The sequence below is a fragment of the Ambystoma mexicanum genome, chromosome 1q, assembly GCF_040938575.1.
Source record: "Ambystoma mexicanum isolate Mex_15411 chromosome 1q, UKY_AmexF1_1, whole genome shotgun sequence".
NCBI lineage: Eukaryota > Metazoa > Chordata > Amphibia > Caudata > Ambystomatidae > Ambystoma > Ambystoma mexicanum.
In genome coordinates, this window is record NC_090922.1 from 309,154,065 (window position 1) to 309,173,461 (window position 19,397).

General features: G+C 46.0%; 1 protein-coding gene across 1 annotated transcript in view; it reads left to right on the forward strand.

The window, feature by feature from the left end:
- TRIM28 (tripartite motif containing 28) overlaps positions 1 to 19,397 on the forward strand; it is a 980,216-nt gene that overhangs the window by 100,999 nt on the left and 859,820 nt on the right. The window contains exon 6 of the mRNA XM_069639014.1: positions 14,596 to 14,710. Coding sequence (XP_069495115.1) covers positions 14,596 to 14,710 — 115 coding nt within the window. The remainder of the gene's footprint in view (positions 1 to 14,595; positions 14,711 to 19,397) is intronic.

Below are 19,397 nucleotides of genomic sequence, written 5' to 3' on the forward strand. Positions count from 1 at the left end.
CCCAGGGAGGATAGCTCATGGGCAACGTGCTCGCTTTGGAAGTAAAACGACACTGGGCACCACAGTTTCGAGCCCCGGGTCCGCACTTAGAAACCTCTGGGTATTGAGTACGTTTTAAATAACCTATCGTATCCTCCCCGCACCCCAGATAGGCCCAGGTGTCCAACATTGGGTCATCATTCACCAAGCAGCTGCTATGGGGCTAACTGTTGCCGCTACGGTCTGCACCACACCATATCGTCGGATCAAGTAACAATGTTAAGTGGCGGCGGTCATTTACAATATCTGTACAAATTGCTCATCAGGCTTACAGAGGTAACTGATCTGCAGCCAGGGTTGAACCTCTCAGTCCGGGAGTTACCCGAGCCCTTCAGGCTCCTCCTGATCAGGGTTCGGTTCGGTTTCCGCACTTCAATGAACTTAACCGCCTGCAATGGGAGCGTGAAAAAAATACAGCTTGCCCCGGAATTAGAATTTCTGCCGTGCTGGGAACAACATTGCATACTGTATGCTGCGGTCACGTAGCCTTTTCTTGACCGCTATAACTTGTCGTCTCTCCTGTTGTACGGAGAGTGTGAAGTCTGGGGAAAATCCAGATCATTTGAGAACCTAAGCGCAATTCCTTCTTGTCTCTGGCGAGGCGAAGCAGATGAGGCGAAGCAGATGAGGCGAAGCAGATGAGGCGAAGCAGATGGTCTCTCTCTAACGGAGTATCTTTGCCACGATTGGTCGAGGGAAGTCTCCTAGTTTTGGCCTAGGAGTTGGGTCTTGGTGTGCTCGCTCGACTGCGAACATGAGGGACAAAACTGGGTCACATAGGTCTTTAAGAAGGGTTTCCACCAGTTGGTCCATTCTGCCCGAGAGTGCGTCCTCTGGAACCCCCACTAGTCAGATGTTCTAAGTGACGCAACAGAGACCTGGGGTCCCTGAACTCTTCCGTCAAACCAATCCATGTTTCTGCCTCGGTTATTTGCACCCCCTTCTTTGCCAGTTGTGACCGCATGGCTGCCACGTTGGCAGTTACGTCATCCAGTTTTTCATGCACTGCAGTGAAACCCTTGTCCATGGCTTCCATCATGTGAGTAAGGTCCGTGGTGGATGCCACTGTGGGTTGAGCCAACTCCGGCTGGGAGCTAGAGGGCGGGCCAGGGTTCTCTTGGGGGATAGGGGGTGAGGGGGTCACCTTGGCAAATTTATCCATGGCTTCTGTCTTCCCACCGCTGGCGCCTCTAGTCATGATGGGCTGATGCGACACTTGTGCTCAAGGATAGGCGCAGGGTCAATCAGACAGCAGGGTTCCCAGTCGGACTCTCACACCTCCACTCCAGACTGCTAGTGAGGTCCAGGACTTGCACTCCTCACCTCCTGGTTACAGCATAGAATAATAAAATAATAATAATTAGGCTTTTATATAGCGCTACAAACCCTCAGGTATCTGAGCGCTGCTTAATATTACCCACGGTGTGTGGTGCTCATTTATCGACCTCGGAAGGATGAAAGGCTGAGTTTGGCCCCGCCGGGATTCGAACCTGCGTTAACAGGCGTTAACAGGCTCTGCACGGGTGTCAAAGCGGGCACTCTACTCGCTGTGCCACTTGACCGGCAAGGAGCACTACAGTTGTCCTATAGTCAAGCAGCCCCCCCGCCCTCCCCCAGTGCCTCCTTCTCCTTCGATCGTATTTGTGCCCAGCTGCATAATATAAAGTCCTGAGTTGAGCTGCAACCCACAATGGGCAGTAAGACTCAACTTTCCCTGAAACCGTGCCGTGTATAGGGCGTGACATCCACTGCACATTAAAGATCAGGCCTGTGTGCAGGCTGTATTGCCCCTCAGCCTGGGGCAAGGTCATGCCCTCGCACCTGGCTTCTCCATATGGGCCAGTCAATGTGAGGGTTGTGTGCATCTGCAGCGTGGTCTACCTAGCTCTGATGGTGTAAGCAGGCTCGCTCACCCGTGGTGGTCCCTTGGGGTTGTCGCATTCCACTTCGCACCAAGCCTCGCAAGCGGTTGCTAACATTACTGCGGTATGGAGTGCAGTCTTGCAGATCTATGGCTCGGCCGCCCAGCTGTATCCCGCGCTGCAGGGTTTGGAGCTCTGCTATTGCCTGGTCTGTTCAAAGGATGCAGTGCAGGAGCTGAACACCACTGGTCGCGCAGTCAAGCCTCGCCAGGCACCGCTGGCTCGCACCGCGGCTCTCTGGTTCAGAGTGCGACAGGAGAGGCACAGTTATGTCCAGGCTTGCACCGATCGCTCTCCACCTCACAGGGGGAAGACTCCTAGATTTACAGCTCTCTCATGTAGAAGCGCTGCCCTTAAAAGATTGAGTGGGCCGAAATGTGGAGCTGTGAAACTAAGCAGCCATCTTGTCTGCTGCTCAAAAGCGCCCCCTGTCAAAGCGTCTTTAGATGCACGTTCGCCGGTAACCAATGATTTGTCTGATTTGCTTGCAGTGTCGGAAATCGATTTCAGCATCTGTTTTTGGGCTTGTCAACTTGCAAACACGATGACCCAGAGGACAGGAACTTTTCGTGCCTTACTTTCAACACCACATGTGGCTTATCGATCGATGTGGTCGACTGTCGGCCATGGGGGGGCGTTGTGTTTAGCTTGGCATGCAATGTGGGTGCATGAGCTGCCGGGTGTCCGTTAGCTAAGAATTAGTGCAGTCCAATTGGTGTGGGACTACACAAGACTTATCTCTTGGTATTAGATAACCCACCTTTTTAATATAGGTTTGTACTACACAAGTTCGTAGTGTGACTGAGCAGCCAGGCTTTTCTTAAGAGGGGTAATGTGAGCTGTACAATGAAATCAGTACATACAGGTATCCAAGTAAACACTTAAACACTTAAAGTTACATAATACATTATTTATACACAAAGCTTTTTAAAGCATTATTTTAAAAGCAGTAATCCCAAATTGGGATTTAATTAAAAAAGAATAATGCAGGTGAATAATTCATATGTTGCACATGTTCCAGCACCCAGAGGTGACGTCAGTTGAGGTCAGTATAACACTTATTTTGTATCACCTTTGCAGCATTGAGTTATTAAGGAGGGAAAGGCTGGGGTTATATCAGAACAGACGGATATTGTCAAAGTTCTGATGCTCTTAGAAAAATGTTATTAAATGGTCAGGGTTCAAAAATAAATCACAGCAACTCGAGAAGTCTCCTTCAAGAAGCACAAGCTGAAAGGCCAGTACAAGTGAGTTGAGGTCAACTCAGAGTAGGTAGGGTTAAAAAGCACTCCCAAAGATAGGAAGCACCCCAAATGGCAAAAGGATAATATACCCCAAGCCCCACAGTACCTTAGAACTGAAGATGTTCCAACTAGATGCCTTCTGGATGCAATGCAGCAGACCCTTGTTCCTGGTCCTTGGTCGTGGTGATGAAAGGGAGGATGTCTGGCGGGCTCCTGCGGCAGCACTCTACAGAGGGACTCAGAAGTAATGGATTTCCTTTGATTCAGCGGCTCTGTAGTTTTGGCACCTTTTTTCTCGGCGCCAAAGAACGAACAGCTCTGGTTAGAAGTTCCTTGATCCCTCGGTCATGGACTCTGGTGAGCGCACTCTGTACGCGGATTTCCTGCTTCTGTAGGGTCCTATGGATGCCCATGAAGATTTGGCATTATTCGCACTTGGGAAGACTATGCACTCTGAGGTGATGGAGTGCTCCGGGTTTTGGGATTCTGCAGCCTTGGAAAGTCGCAGCAAGTTGGTGGTTGCGCCAAACTAGAGATTGTCTTGAGGCTAGTTGGTCCCGCCAGCCTAAGGGACGAAGTTGTCCTTTACGAGGGAGGCTGCCGTTTTTGTGTGCGGCATGCTTGGGGACACGGGCGCGCAGGGGGGGGCTAAGAAGTGAAGACTACTGTTGGAGATAGAACTCTTTATTATTGGATTTACAATCGTAGACATTAGCAGGGGAAAGCATGCTGAATAATATCAGATTTGATAGTGAGGCATTGCACCATATGAGGAATGGCAAGGCTCGCTATCGGTCCATGCTCTAACCAAAATTTGTGCTCTCGGTGTTGAAATTACGAGAGCGAACTAGACACAAGATGAACCTGTAACGAATTTAGACCCCCAAGCTGGACTGCTGACTATTAGATCACCAGTGCGGCATGTTGTCGAAATAAACCATCTCATCGAGGAGCATAAACTGGATTTACTTTTCCTAACCGAAACCTGGTTTAGGGATACATCACATGCCATGTGGGATACCCTGTTACCAGAAGGGTTCTCAATGCAACATATTGACCGCACAAGAAAAATAGGGGGAGGAATTGCCATAATCTATAGATTATGAATAATGGGACATATCAGCAGAAATGGTGATCTTTATCACCAAATAGTTCTATCAAAATACTTAGCCTACAGGCCCCCAGGCACTACTAGTGCATTCCTAGAGGGACGATCTCAATACCTCGTAAACACAATGGCATCCTCTGTCTAGGTGATTTTAACATCTGGCTAGAGGAGAAATCGGGACCAGATGCTAAACTACTATGGGAGATCATCCATTCCAACGTTCTAACACCTCTTGTTTCGACATCTCAGCCTCTGCCTTTGTTTGGACATACTATTGGCAAGGGTAAAGGGAATCCAGATGAAGGAAACACTGCCCATTTTCTGGTCGGACCACCATTTGAGGTTGTTCTCTGTGGAGGGCAACAGACCCCTAAAAAAAAAAAACCTCTTGGTGCAAATGGCTCGACATTAAGTCGCAGGCCTGAAGAATTGGAGAGAATCCTGGGTATGGAGCTGCGAAAAGAACTGGCTTCTAGTGGGTCAATAGGTGAATGCAATGCTCTGTTCAAACAAACTCTACTGATAGAAAATATTTGTACTCTAAATGCACCACTTAGAGTTGGAGCACCACCAAAGGTCTCTAAACCATGGTTTCCCTCTCAGGTACTCTAATTGAAGAGAGCGTGCAGGGGAGTGGAATGAAACTGGAGGAAAGCACAAACACCGGGAAGTCTTAATAAAGCTAAAGATATGCTAACCTAATATAAAATGGCAATCTTTCAAGCTAAAGCAGACTTTCTTTGTGGCAAGACAGATGCTGCAGCCAACCAGCCACAAGAATTTTCCATCTCAAAATGTATTGGTGAAAAAATTACGCATTGTGGGAAGCAGCACTCAGTAGAACAGGCGAATGCATTTATCTGTTTCTTCCTGGATAAGATTAAGGCTATACAGGGAAGTCGGGCACAGGGAAGAGAAGCAGAAGTAAGGGAGATATGCAGGCATTTGGATGTTGGTCCCAAGGGAGAGGGTGATGGTACGCTTTTTGCCTTTGATTTAGTTAGAGGATGTCTAGCGGCTAGCGGCTCTAAAACAGACTAATGACCTGCTTTTTCCCCTTCCAGCAAGCGTGGCTGCTAGGAAGGATTCTCAGAAATGTGCTAATTCCCTCCACCTTAGAGACCCCCAGCAACTTTGCTAGATTTTGAGGACTTGATTTTTTTAACCTGGAGAGAGTGGGACCCTTTTTTCCCCCCACTCATGTATTTTTTTGTGATTTCTGAACTTTGTGTTTCTTTTGGTTATTGAACCTGACGAACGCCATAGGCATCGTCTTTTACATTGTTTCACACAGCACCTTCAGTGCAATGGCACAGGGAAGTCTTCAGATTTCCCAAAGGTTTAAATGCCTTCTCTGGGATAAACTACGGTTTCCCAGAGCAGTAAAGTGAAATTGACTTTACTTCTAGACCCAGCACACACTATCTTACAATAGGGTGCTGGAGGGGTTACTTAGTATCCCCTTTTGTCTAGTTTCTCATGTAACATTTTTATGTTGCCCTTTTCTCACTGAATGGCTGGTGGCAGTGGTTTTGTTTTTAACTACCGTGGTGTGCATTTACCGCGGGCTGCATTCACACCTGTGCAGTAAAGCACTCAAAAGTCCAATTTTTTGTCAAAATGGCTCCGGTGTTTTTTTTTTTTTTTTTTGCCATTTTTGTGGAAGGGTCCCTCCTTGAGATTTACTCTGCGCGCCAAACCAGGTTTGGTCCCATTGTCCGCTTTGCCTTTGGTGGGATTCACGAGTGAAGCCCGCCTCTGGCTTCAGGGTGCCTGATGTAGGCAGGAAGTGAGGGAGTTGCCTGAAACTCCTCGTGCTTAGTCTCATAGGAGACCCAAATGCACTCTGTAGTGATTGGCCGGCTGACTGTCTGGCAAGGACAGCCACCCTGCTGGGTGACTGACAGCGAGGCTGGGATGAATGGGAGAGAACTGAATAAAAGGCAAGGCTTTTGGCTAGGAAGGCAGTCGACCACTGGACGAAGGAACCGAAGAAGAACTTGAAGAGGATACCTGTTGCAACTCCTCCTGGACGGTTGCTTTGCCCGGTGAAGCCCTGCTGCTGTGCCGATACTCCAAATTCGCATCGAAAGAAAAGCACCTGCACGGACGACTTCTCCCCTTGAGTTGGCGGGACCAATCCACTCCAAAGTAAGCCACCTGGACATCCTTCTCAAAGCTGGTTGAATTTCCAGGGTTGCTGCTGGAAAACGTATAGCCAGGGAGAGGAACGCCATATTGTGTGCATTGCTTTTAAGCTGGCCAAGATCCTCCGGACTCCCAGGAAGCTTGACTGACCGAGCCTGAGCCCCCTCAACAGAGTGCGGGACCCCAGAAGCAAGGAGAGCCCATCTCGACAGCAGGGAACTGTGTTGTTGCTTTTTGCGGTAGATACGAGGAGCTGAAACACTGAACAGCCACTGACTTGAAGATTGCCGGTTGTGAGCGGTGACCGTCCCATTGCAGTACAGGAGTCCTCAGAAGTACTCCCTCTTTTACCCACGACTGAGGCCCAGGAACAGTGAGATCTGCAGAGCTGCTCAGGAACAGAAGTCCACTGCTGCACTTTTTCTTCAATGCTAAGGTACTGTTAAAAAGTCTGAGAGAACTTACCTCTTGCTGTAGAGTTGCTTGCATCTTCTACCCCTCAAGTCGGCTTGTGGCCCTACATTTGATTCGTCTTTTCTTCAAAGACTTCTAAAACATTGTGCAAAGACTTTTCTACTTACCTACCAGAAGAGCTTTTGCCCATTGACTTTGGCTTGACCTATTGTACTGAATGACTCTTTCTGGGGGATCCAAAAGTTGTTGTGGTCTCTTGTTGTTTTAATCATCTTTTCCTTTTACCAACTTCTAACGGTATTCTAAATGCAAACAGTAAGATATTCATGTCCCCAGCAGCCTAGCTATTGAAGTCGCCTGAGGGTGTAGGCTGTGCCTGTGGGCCATCCCAAAAGGGTCTTTACTGATTTAGAAACTAAGAGTGTATAGTATTGAAGTATATTTGTGTGTTGCTTTTTATATTGCTCCCTTCTGAACGCTTACTCTGACTGATAAATCCTTCAGAGCCATGGTGAAATCATGGCTCTCTGCCTAATTTAATGCCACCCACCTGTTCACTGATCAGATTTCAGATTTCCGTATATTTCCACCGTATATGCTAACCCATAAATGATCCGGACCACCCTGTAACCTGGTCCTATACTGTCTATTGCACTTGTATCCTGTCGCATACTGTATTATTCTATGCACCATTGAATGTATGTACTTTTGTCGCACAACGATATGTAACAATGTTGTCCACAAGATTTTTGCGCCCAGCTACCTGAGGGTTTGGCCGTGCACTACAAATAAACTAATAATTGTTTATTCAAGAAACCTTGTGTGCAAGAGTTGATCTGAATACTGTCACTGTGAATCTCTGCAACTCCCCTACAGCTCACTTTGACCCCTCTTGAGATGAGCCTGGCTGCTCAACACGCAACCAAAACTGTGTAGTACAAGCTTATACCAAAGGTTGGGTTTCCTATTTTTTCTTTTCATTTGTGTTTGGTTTATTCAAACCTTTACAAAACATCAAAAACAAGTTTAAAAAAAAAAAAAAATTAAAAACTTTTGCAAAGACAAAAAAAATAACAATTCCAATTCATCATCAGCACCATTAAAAATAAAACGATGCAGAGAGAAAACAGAAAATAAATATACAGTCATCAGTACAACCAAGCTTTACAAGTAATCATTCCAAGTAAAAAAATATAATAAATCCTAACTAAAGCAGAATACTAATATGCATCGAATAAAAACAAATATTCAATTCTTATAACCTAAACCATCCTCCTAACACAATACATCTTTATAAGTAAAAAGTAGAGATTTGGCTCTGTATTACAAGTTTAAACTTTTGATAAATCCAGCTAATGCTAATCCCTCATGGATGGTTTTAATGTTCAGGCACAGTTTCCATGCCAATTCCTCTTTGTATAGGATGGAATTTACATTAAGGGGCTCCAAGAATTTAGCCCTAAGCGGCTGTAATGGCACACACTCCATGACCAGATGTTTTAAAGACTCCCCCTTTGCCGAACAGAACCTGCATATCCGGCTTGGTCCAAAGGAATCGGCGATCTTCTAACTAAGATGTCTCTGGTAGGAAGAATGTTCCCTCTGGCGTTAAGAACAATACCTCAAAAGTCTATCTGGAAATTGTAGGATAACCTTAGTGGGCGAGCCTCGGGCTCTATGTTCATGGTTCAAATGAAAAAAAGAGGGGTATGAATGAAATTTGTCGACAGTTTGACACCAATCAAAATCGAATAAGGCACGTTTTACAGACATGGTGTTAGAAATCAAGCTCTCTATAGACATTCTAATCTCCTCAAGGATAACTTCCGACCGATTCCCTCAGAGATCAGTGTGTGAGAGAGATCCAGGTTACTACCCATCAGATAGTTAAGTGTGTTTGGCGTTCCAGTTTTAATTTGGGATAAAAGGATCTACAGGCCCACTGTACCTGTGCCCACATCGGGACCATACCCAATTCAAACCTAATTGCAGAGACAGGGATCTCAGTAGGCATACCCAACAATCTTCTCCAGATGCGACCCTCAATCTGAGTGTTTCGCGCACTCTCTCGGATAACGATTCTAGGCCATATATTAGGTTAGGTATGATTTTGCTCTCATAAGAAATTAGAGCAGGTTTCAGGGAGAACTTTCCAAACTTTCGGTCAATCCTGACCACCTGAGTTTCGAGCAATTTGGTCTTATGTAAAATGGGCTCAATTAATACCTCGAGACCTGGGTGGGCTGAAAAATGAAACCCCAGGTATCGCACTGCCCAAGCCAATTTCAGGGGAGTCTCACCCAACTTGCAATAAAGCCTGAAGTCTTTATCCTTGCTTTACTGAAGGATAAGATTTTAGTTTTCAAAGGATTAATTGTTAACCCATTGACTTTGGCATATGCTTCAAAGTTGGTAAGAGATTGTTGCAGCCCCACCCTAGTGTTGTCAAATATTAGGTCATCGGCATATGCAAGCCAAATGTTATCCTTGCCGATCTTGGGGGCCAGGAGTCCTTCTTTAATTAGCAAAATGGCTACATCGGAAAAATATTGGTTGAATAGCCAGGGTGCCAATGTACAACCCTTTCTGACCCCCTGAAATGATCCGATTCTCCTTGAAAGATCACCTCCTTGGTTTAGACAAACCCGGACCCCACAGTTTTCATAAACCCCGCTAATTAGTCTCAAAAGCCCTGTGGGCAGGCCCCAACTGGCCAGTTTTTGCCATAATCTGGCTCGATCCACCTGGTCGAACACGGCAGTCAGGTCGATTGAGGCCATGTACGTGCAGCCCCCTGATTTCAACCACGCCGCCTCTTGCACGCACTTCAGGGAAAGCCCATTAATGTTGGTCGAGTGGCCCCTTCTGAAGCCTGTCTGAAATTGATCTGACGGGTGGCACCTGTGTGCCCACTCCTCCAGGTGTGAGAGAAGGGAGGATGAAAAGATCTTACAATCCACATCGATTAGAGGAATCTGTCGATAATTTGACTGATCTGTCCTGTTACCACACTTAAAGATCGGGACTACCTGAGCCATGTTCCAGCACACAGGGGTCACCCCTGAGGAAAGTATGTCAGTGAACTCCAGGCGCAAGAGATGGGCCCGTAAATTTGGATTGTCCTTAAAGGTATTATTTGTCAGGCCGTTTGGTCCAGGGGCCCTTGATCGCTTGCACCTAGAGATCAATTTTTGGATGGTTTCTAATTCCACACAGGGATTACACCTTTCCTCTTTAGTCCAAAACCAATGGTCTATTTGAGACTTCCCAAATCTTTCTCCTAAGAACTCAATCCAATCTTGTTCGGATATCGAGTTCGATTGGGAGGAGGTAAAATTGGGGTCCTGCCCATTCACCAATTACCAGAATGCACTCACGACGGCAGCAATTAGGGTCCCAAGCATCTTTTCTGCATCGTTCTGAAGCATTGCAGACTTGATTTAAAGTAGTTGTTATACGTTTGTTTGAGCGTCCCAATTAACTTCTTATGGGTAACCTTGTCATGATCAGTACACTGGATCTGTTTCACAGATCTCCGTAGGTTCTTTTTTGTAAGTGCCACATTGGCATTATAACCGTCAACATGCCTAACTTGACCATGATATATGGCTCCACTCCTTGGGACCAACTCGTCGATCATCTGACCAACAAATGATTGGAACTCAAAAGTTTTTGAGTTTCGACTCAGAAGTCGAAAAATTCAGTACATATATGTTGGAATTTAGACATTGAATATTCGGTTCAATTCATCTGTCATGACCCTTACCCCTGACCCCCACTGGCAAGGCAGCCTGACAGCTAGGGCCGGGTTTTGGGGTTCCATTATGGCCTCAAAGGCCTCAAAACCTCATCCAAGACTCTCTTGGAGTCAGTCCTGGTGCCTTTGGCACCAGGCTCATTCATTATGGAGAGCATCTTTAAAGTGGCACTATTTACCTTGGACTACTTTCTTTTGGCCTGCAGTCAACATGGAGGCACCCACATAGCTCAGTTACCAAGAACGGAACTATGCGGTATAGTGTTTTGGGGGTGGTTGGCCTGGACTACTTTACAGGGAAGGCTATTTAAACCACACCCAAACAGCAGCACACGCTTCGTTATTCTGCTGAATGCAGCGTAACGCCCACCGTGCCCAGTGTTGTTCTTACCAGCTATCCTCTGGACCGTGAGCCTGCAGAGAAAAAAAGGGACACCGTTACAGAAAATTACCTGCAAACAGCATCCAGTCTTCAGTCCGTCGCTAGCTTCCGATTCTGCTCACCTGGGGACAGCAATCCAGCGAATTCCATCCTCTGGAAACCGCACGCTTCCCAGAACGACGCAACCTGAAAAGAGAGACAAGGGGAGTATTAGTGAACGCTCACTAAAGGTGCACACGAATGATTGAAAATGCAAGACTCTTACCTGGTCAACCGCCTCTTGGCCGGCATCGTTCCGGAACACCACGCCTACCGGGAAAGAGCATCGCGGCCTGCAAAAGGAGAGAGACAGGTTAGCACATAAAAGGCAGAACAGCACCGCGCCTCGCGCATTACTTACCGAATTGCATCGCACGCACCGCACCATTGTTTATTGGCAGGTGCTTAGCCCAACCTGCACTACAACGCCAAATCTTCACCTAAAGGGAAGAGAAAAGACATTAATCACATAGGAGAAAGGAAGGCAAGAACAGTATTGAGTACAAAGACTGCAAAGCAGCAAGACCTACCTTAAGGACAGAACTTGGTCATTCACGCCCCCACGAGACTACGCGCCCCTGCCACGAAGAGCAGGACGGAGAGCACGCTTTCTAAAGAAACAACGTGAGGAGAGGACCAAGGGAAGGTTGAGTCCAAGGGAGGTGGGAAGGCACCCCACCAGAGACGGCTAAATCTTGGATCCAGCCCTCCTGTATTTCAGGCTCAACTGCAATCTAAAGCACCACCCGGAATCAGGGAGAGGGTTTGAGGTGCATATCATCCAACCAGCGCTGAGCGGGGTCCCTGTGGATACCAGGTGAGCGTAACAGTTAGAGTTGAAATCAACTCTAGCAAAGTAGCTACTGCAGGTCTCAAATGAGAAGAGCAAATCTAAAGACACTGAGGTAAGTACCCTAAGTCGGAACAGTATCTTTTGGTTAGATGAAGAGTGTCCAGCTGGCTTCTGTTTGGATGCAGATCCTGGGTTCCTGGGCTTCAGTCGTGGGAAGAGGGAAGACGCCTGGAGGACTCCTGCGGCAGCAATTCGGAGGTCAGCGTCAGCTACAGGCTCTTTTCAGATAAGCAGCACTAAGCGGTTTCAGCGCTCGGTAAAATGGCATCACCGTGGATCTTGGATACCGGTTGGGCTTGCTTCACCCGAGTCCTGCACTCTGAGGGGACTCGAGCTCTGGTCATCCTGCTTCTGGGGGGGCTCCTGTGGAGACTCCTGGAGCTTCTGGCTGAATCATAGATGTTGCACTCGACTACGTATTTCTCAACCCCTGGCACTCTGTTCCTGCAGCTGCAACGAAGTACAGCCAGTCGGGGAGGATGGTCCAATGGCGTTTGTCTCTGGGTTAGTTGGTCCCATTAACCCAAGGGAAGTCCCTTACGGAGCTTCTCATGTTGATTTTTAGAAAGTTTCAGCAGGGCTTCACAGGGCAATTCAAAGGTCCCGGAGGATGCAGCAAGCATTGTTCACGGTTTCGTCTGGTTGTTCTTCCCAGTGGTTGACTCTGTCTTCAGTCCCAAAACCCTCGCCTTTTAAGCAGGTTTCTCCTATTCATGCACAGCCTAGCTGTCACTCAAACAGCAGGGTGGCTGTCCTGCAAGGGCAGCCAGCTAGCCAATCAGGACTGGGTGCATTTAGGCATTCCGGTAGACAAAGGACAGCAGAGTTTTGTGAAGCTCCCTCACTTCCTGCCCTTCCAGATGCACTTTAGACAGAGGCAGGGTTCAGTACTGAAGGGCTCAAACCTGGCTTGGTGTGCAGAGTAAAACCCAAGAAAGACTTCACAAAAAGAAAATGGCAAAAAAAGATTAACACAATGGTCACCTATGGGTGCTATACTACAGCTGAGGATTCAGCTGGCCCTCATAAAAGCAAAATCGTAGTAACATTAAACCACTGCCACCAGCCATTTAAAGTAGTGAGGGTAACATAACATTTTTTTTACTTGAAGGTAGAAAAAGGGGCTACTAAGTAACCCCCAGCACTCCACATAAGATGGTGTGTGCCGGCCCTAGAAAGAGAAAAGGTAAGTAAAGTGAATTTCACTTGACTATTCTTGGGAACAGTAGTTCTCACAAGAAAAGGTATTTAAACCTTATGAGAAATCTAAAGGATTTCTCTGTTACTGCACTGAAGGTGCTGTGTCACCATCCAAAAAGTAGATGCCTAGGAAGTTTGCCAGACTCCCAAAACAAAGGACACACCTAATCCAAATCAGGTCAAAACAAATGAGTGAGAAAAAAGGCTCACTCCCTCCAGGGTTAAAATTAAAAAGTTCTAAAGTCCAGCGAGCTGCGGGGTCTCTAAGGTTGAAGGGAATTGGCATAGAAATGAGAATTCTCCCTAGCACGTACCTTATCACAACCCACCTCCTCCTGATACTGCTTGCTAATCTATGCATGGCATGTGATCTAAGCAGATCCGCCAGCCTCAGAAGGGATGCATTACTCACCGTAATCGTATTTCAGATACCTGTATCTGCTTAGATTCACATGCACCCACCATTCCTCCCATTTGAGTAGAAGGTGTATAGATGTTTTCTGGCTTATCAGCTCTCAACTGCTTTATTATATCTGTACTTGCGCTACACTTCATGCTACCTCCTGTCATAAACAAAACAATCAGATGGACTTTGACGTGTGAAGGACCATGGGTACAGGAGATGTCACACTAAGGATAGTATTACTGGCACACCCTTTCAACGTCCCTTTTCGAGTTTCGAAAACAAATAATGTAATACTCTGCAGCTACCACTAGATGTCAGCCTGTGCATAGCCTGTGAATCTAAGCAGATACAAGCATCAGAAATACAATAACAATGAGCAACGTATCCCATATATTACATAGTGGGTTGCTTGTTTGGTATTTTCCTTGTGCATGTCATTATTCGCTGTGTTATTGGGCCTCTAATAGTGCATTTTTGTATACTACTGTAATTGTAGTTTCTAGTGTTTCACTTTGTGTGCTCATTGGAGACCCCTGAACACCCTCGCTCCTCCTGAGATTTAGCCTTGGCTGCTCCAAGCTACCGTGAATTGGTCTGGCTATCTTCCCAGAAGTGTCCCCTGTTCATCAAACAAGGGTGGCCTTCTAAACATCTGCCCACCAGGCCAGAGTTTAGAAATCCCTTAACAGCATTTTTATGAAAAGTGAAATGAATGTAAATTATCTGAAGATTTCTTCTCAGAATGGTGCCATTCTAAGCATCTGCATCTAAGAACGATATCCACGCTAGCCAGTTAGAAGCTTGCGAAAAGGAAACTAATTAGACCATGTTGACATTTGTTTACTTTGATGTTTTTTTCTGTGGTCTCACCTTTTGAACTTAGTTTGTGCGCCGAACCGACTACCGTCTATGGGATGGGTTAAATAGTCTTCCTGGATACTACTTGAAGCTGTATAGCGCAGCTCTCAAGATATTCAATGTACCAAACTTAAATCACTTAACATGCACAATAACTAGCGAGTGTTTATTTGTATGTGTATTTTTATCCAATAATTTCTTTACTTTATTTCTTGTGTTTTGTAGGATCCGGCAGGTCACTGACATCCAGAAGAAGGTGCAGGTGGATGTTAAAATGGCAATTCTTCAGATTATGAAAGAGCTAAACAAACGTGGCAAACTACTGGTGAATGATGTGCAGGTAAACCTAAGCCTATTGCTTGACAGAGGGGCAGCATTATTCAGTGATTGTTACTCTTCATGGTTCTGTCTTACGGTAGAGCAACCGCAAACTTTTTCTGTTATATTAACCTTTGTGCTTTGCAGCTACATTTTGTTAGCAAATATTTGTTTTGCTTCCTGTTCTGTTATCCACCAAGGATTCCAGAACCGGGGAAGCTTGCTCGGACTGTATACCGGCCACCCCCTTTTTTTCCTTTTTGTGTGCCTTCGTCCTCTCACCCACAGTGTGTTCGGTGTTAAGGAGAATTTTCATTTCGAATGTATTGTGCCCTCCCACATATTACTCATATTGCTTGCAACTTGCTTCGGAAACTTTTTCCATAGGGTCGAGCGTCGAATCTTGGTCCTCAATGGCCTCCGTAGTGTATGCTGGTATATAGTGGCACGCGCGCTGACTGTTGCCTCAGTTCCGTTTTTTACGCATTGCTGCGTACTTCAGAGCTAATCGCTGCAGTGATTAAATTGCGTCATATGGCCTCCACACTGAAGACCGGCTTCAAGCGGCGTTAACACTGTGGGGGCCAAGATGACGATCGCAGACCCGCACCATGTTAGTCTGTGGTGTTTGGGATCGGGCCACAAGGTCGACTATAGCTTGTGCCAATCGATGACAGTTAAGGCCTTGCGGGAAAGGAAAGGGAAACCCGATCTAGGTAAGCACTCGCCCCAAATCCCCGGCCCTAACCCCTTTGACAAGGAAATCCTCGTCTCTTCTGTAGACGGTCGAGGTATTGTTCAAAACGCTCGTCCTCTTCCCATAAAAAGGGTAAGAAAAGGTGTTGCAGGTCCTCCTTCCTCTTCCTCTACTGAAAGTTACTTTCCAAAAAAAAAAAAACTACTCCAGCGGAGTTGGAAAACTTCTGCTTAAAAATGTTCCACATTATTAAAAAACCTGCTCCTCCTAGTGTGCCTCTAAAGGAGTCCAAGAAAAGTCGCCACCTCTTAGCGTCTATTGAGACAGGTAGGGAGTCCTGTATGTCCCCTTCTCGCGTGCCTAAGAGCCCGACAAGAGAGGTTCCTCAACATAAATCGAAGGAATCTTCTTCGACGCACAAGAAAAAGCTGGCGTCGCCTCCAAACATTCACTAACGGCATCAAAGTCGTCTTCGAAGGAATCGAAACATTGTTTGTCTCTTGAACCTTCGAGGCATATAATATATATTGAGCCTTTGAAGCAACAAAGTGCTGACGCAGTTGTCAACCGTTTCGAATAAGCTGTGTAAGCCTTCGATGCCTTAGGCTTCGTCAGAGCATTCTTTGCTCTCGAAGACTGCAAAGTCTATTCCTAATCGGAAATTCTTCCAACCCATTCCTAAACCAGATGTCTTTAGGCAGATGGGTTCAATCTTTGAAGATGATGCGGAAGAGGATCAGCCCCCTTTTGGGTATGAATGTGGAACACCAAACGTTCCAGAGGAATTCATTTCAGATAGTCCAAGATGCAGAATCTTGTGGAAACATTAAAATAAACCAGTAGCTGGGAAACCTCACCGGAGACAGAATTTGGTAATGCTGAAATATCTGGTTATACTGATCCTTCTTACAGGGCAGTTATTGGTAAAGTAGCATATCTGGGATGGTCTAGACCTCCAGCTACTGTGGGGACTGATCACCACAATGATATCTTAGACAGTGGACCATTTAGATGAGCTGTATTGTCATATCATGCATCAGTGAGTAACGGTAATGGAGAACTGGTTGAAACCAGATTCTATTCCATCTGTTAATAAGTTAACAAAGAAATACAAGACTGCTTCAGTAGATCCTCCAGGCACCAAACGCCTGAAAGCTTAGTGTTTCAAGCAGCAACAGCTTCTTCAAAGGCTACAGCCTGTCCTTATGCTACAGCATATAAAGAAGATGGGAGAGTTGACTCTTTAGGTAAGAGTATTTATTGCAGGAAGTATGGCACTAAAATCTGCCAATGCTACCAGTGCATTAGCGAAATACATACATACCCTTTGGGGTGTAACTGCTCTAGCAGCAGAGCACATACCAGAGGGAAAGGTGAGAGGCTTTTTAAGCCTCATGCAAGATGGCAAAGATGCCATGAGTCGATCCCTACAATCTAGTTGGGATACAGTGAACTTGGTCAGTAGAGCAATGGCTGCCAGCACAGTACTTGGACGCATGGCTCGGTTAAGAAAATCTAGATTTTCTGCGGATGTTCAGGCACATCTGCTAGCCATGACGTTTGACTGTACTTCTCTGTTTAGGCATAAGGCCAATAGCAGTCTAGAAAAACTGCTAGCTTCTAGAGTGGCAGCAAAATCTTTAGGGGCGGCAATAAGACAACCTCAATCTACATGTCAAGGATGGAGGGGTCAGTTTTGACAAAGAGGTCAAAGAAGACCCAATCGTGGAAGAGGTGGAGGAGGAAGAACTCTACATTGAACACCCGCGGACTTACCCTCAGCTGCAGGTGGAACAGCAAAATGACTCCAACCACAAAACTCTTACCATGTCCAGAGTTGACGAAGCATAACTTAAGATGCATGGGTCCTACACAGTAGCAGACTGTTACTGTCGCCCATTCCTAAAAAGACCTACCGATTGCCCCCTGTTGGGGAGAATTCTCAGAAATGTGCTAATTCCTTCTACCGTAGAGACCCCCCGCACTTTAGGGACTCTCCCTGGAACTAAAGTTCCAGGGAGAGGAACACCAAATTGAGTGGATCGCTTTTGAGTCGGACTGCAAGGAAGATCCTCCGGTCTTCCTGAAGCAGGACTGACCAAGCCTGAGCCACCTCAACTGAGTGCTGGACCCCAGATGCAAGGGAAGTCTACAGTGGTATCCGAGAGTACGCAGTGGTGCTATTTGCTGACACTCGAGGAGCTGAAACCGCGAGTGCTACTGAATTGGCCATTGCTGCCGCCGACCTTACCTTGTGTTGCAGCAGTCCCCAGAAGTCCTCCCTCTTGTCCCAAGACTGAGGCACAGGAACAACAGGATCTGCAGAGCCACACAGGAACAGAAGCCAGCTGGAACTATTTCTTCTAACCAAAGGTACTGTAAAGTTTGAGAACTTACCTCTTGTGGTGTAGCCTTACTTGTTCTCAGTTGAGACTGGTCTTGGATAACCTTGTAGAGTTGCTCGCAACTTTGCCCCTCACAAGCCTCCCCACTTGGGGCCCTTCAAGTGATCTTTTTCCTACAAACCTTTCTAAAAACATTGTGCAAGACTTTTGCCTACAAGCAAAGATGATCTTCAGCTTCCCTAGGCTTTGTTCAACCAACATTGGCTGTCCTGGCTCCGAGAAACTCTTCTTACCTCTGACTTTGTGTCTTTACCTTTCCCCCAGGAAAGCATTGGAGGGTTCAAAAAAGTACTTACCTGTTTATGAAATGTGTTAACGTTTGTTTTATTCCCCTATCTAACCTTTGCACCAAACTCAGTATTGCTCTAAATGAACTAGTGATAAATCAATGTCCACAGTGTCCTAGCTGTTTAAGTCGCAAGAGGGTGTAGGAAGTGTCTGTGTGCCACCCCAATGGGTGGTATCTGCTTTAGAGAAAGTGTGTTTTGAAGTTACATGTTTTGCTCCTTTCTGAAGAAGGATTGTACAACTGAATGTTAAATTAATAATTGTTTAAACATGAAACCTTGAGTGTAAGAGTTTATTTGAATTCTTGTCATTGTGAACCTCTGTGTAACCACTTCACTGCGCACATTGACCCCTCTTGACATAAGCCTGGCTACCAACCTCTGTAGTACAGACTTATACCAAAGGCTGGGTTCCTATTGCCAGCAGGTCAGGGTTGCTGTAGTGCACCCAAAGGGTACTCCACATAATCTTGCCTAACAGTGGGGGGAAAAGGTATTGCTTACCGGATTCCAAAAAGTCACACCAGCGCATTGGAGTGCACCTATAGGTGTCCGGGGTCACCTCCTCTTACCTCCGATTAAAGCCGCTGCGTGTGTCCCTTCAGAGTGCTTTTACAGGTCGCCCTTGCTAGTTAAATTGCTGCTTCTTTAACACTAGATACTGGAAGAAATCCTCTGGAACTCTTCGTATTCTGCTGCTTGTCCAGACTTTGAGTCCTCTCCGTACTGCCTTTTAGCTAGGGTTGTGTTTTTGGACTTAAAGACTTGCTGTGTGAAAAAATTCTCTTTAGAACCTTGAACCAGTTACACTAACCAACCATTGTCCCCTCCCCTTAAAGTGACATTACTATGTGTTTGCAGAGTAAATGTATTACCGTATGAGCTGTTAAAAACCGCAGGTCCGCGTAATAACTGATATAACATTATCTTTTCTCTTTCTAACATTGCTACAAATGTAACCGCAAACAAACATGAAACTGTCCTTTGAAGTGTATTCTGAAGTATTCCAAAGTGTTGTAGTGTAAACATCTAAAGTATTTAGAGTGATTCTGCTGTGTATTTATAATATATAATTTTATATCAATTATAAATCTGTTTTTTTTGGTGTGCATGTCTCCCCAAGGTTCAGTGTACTTGCCTATGGCACACATTTTCCTCATAAAATAAGCCTGGCTGCTCTGTCACTCTACCAAGATCCTGAGTTAGTACAGACTGATGAGAGTTTGAGATCTACAAACCACTGAGATAGCTTACTAAAGTCTTACTACCAATACGATTTTAGGAAAACTCATCTGACACTGGTGTTGAAGTTGGTGGGAT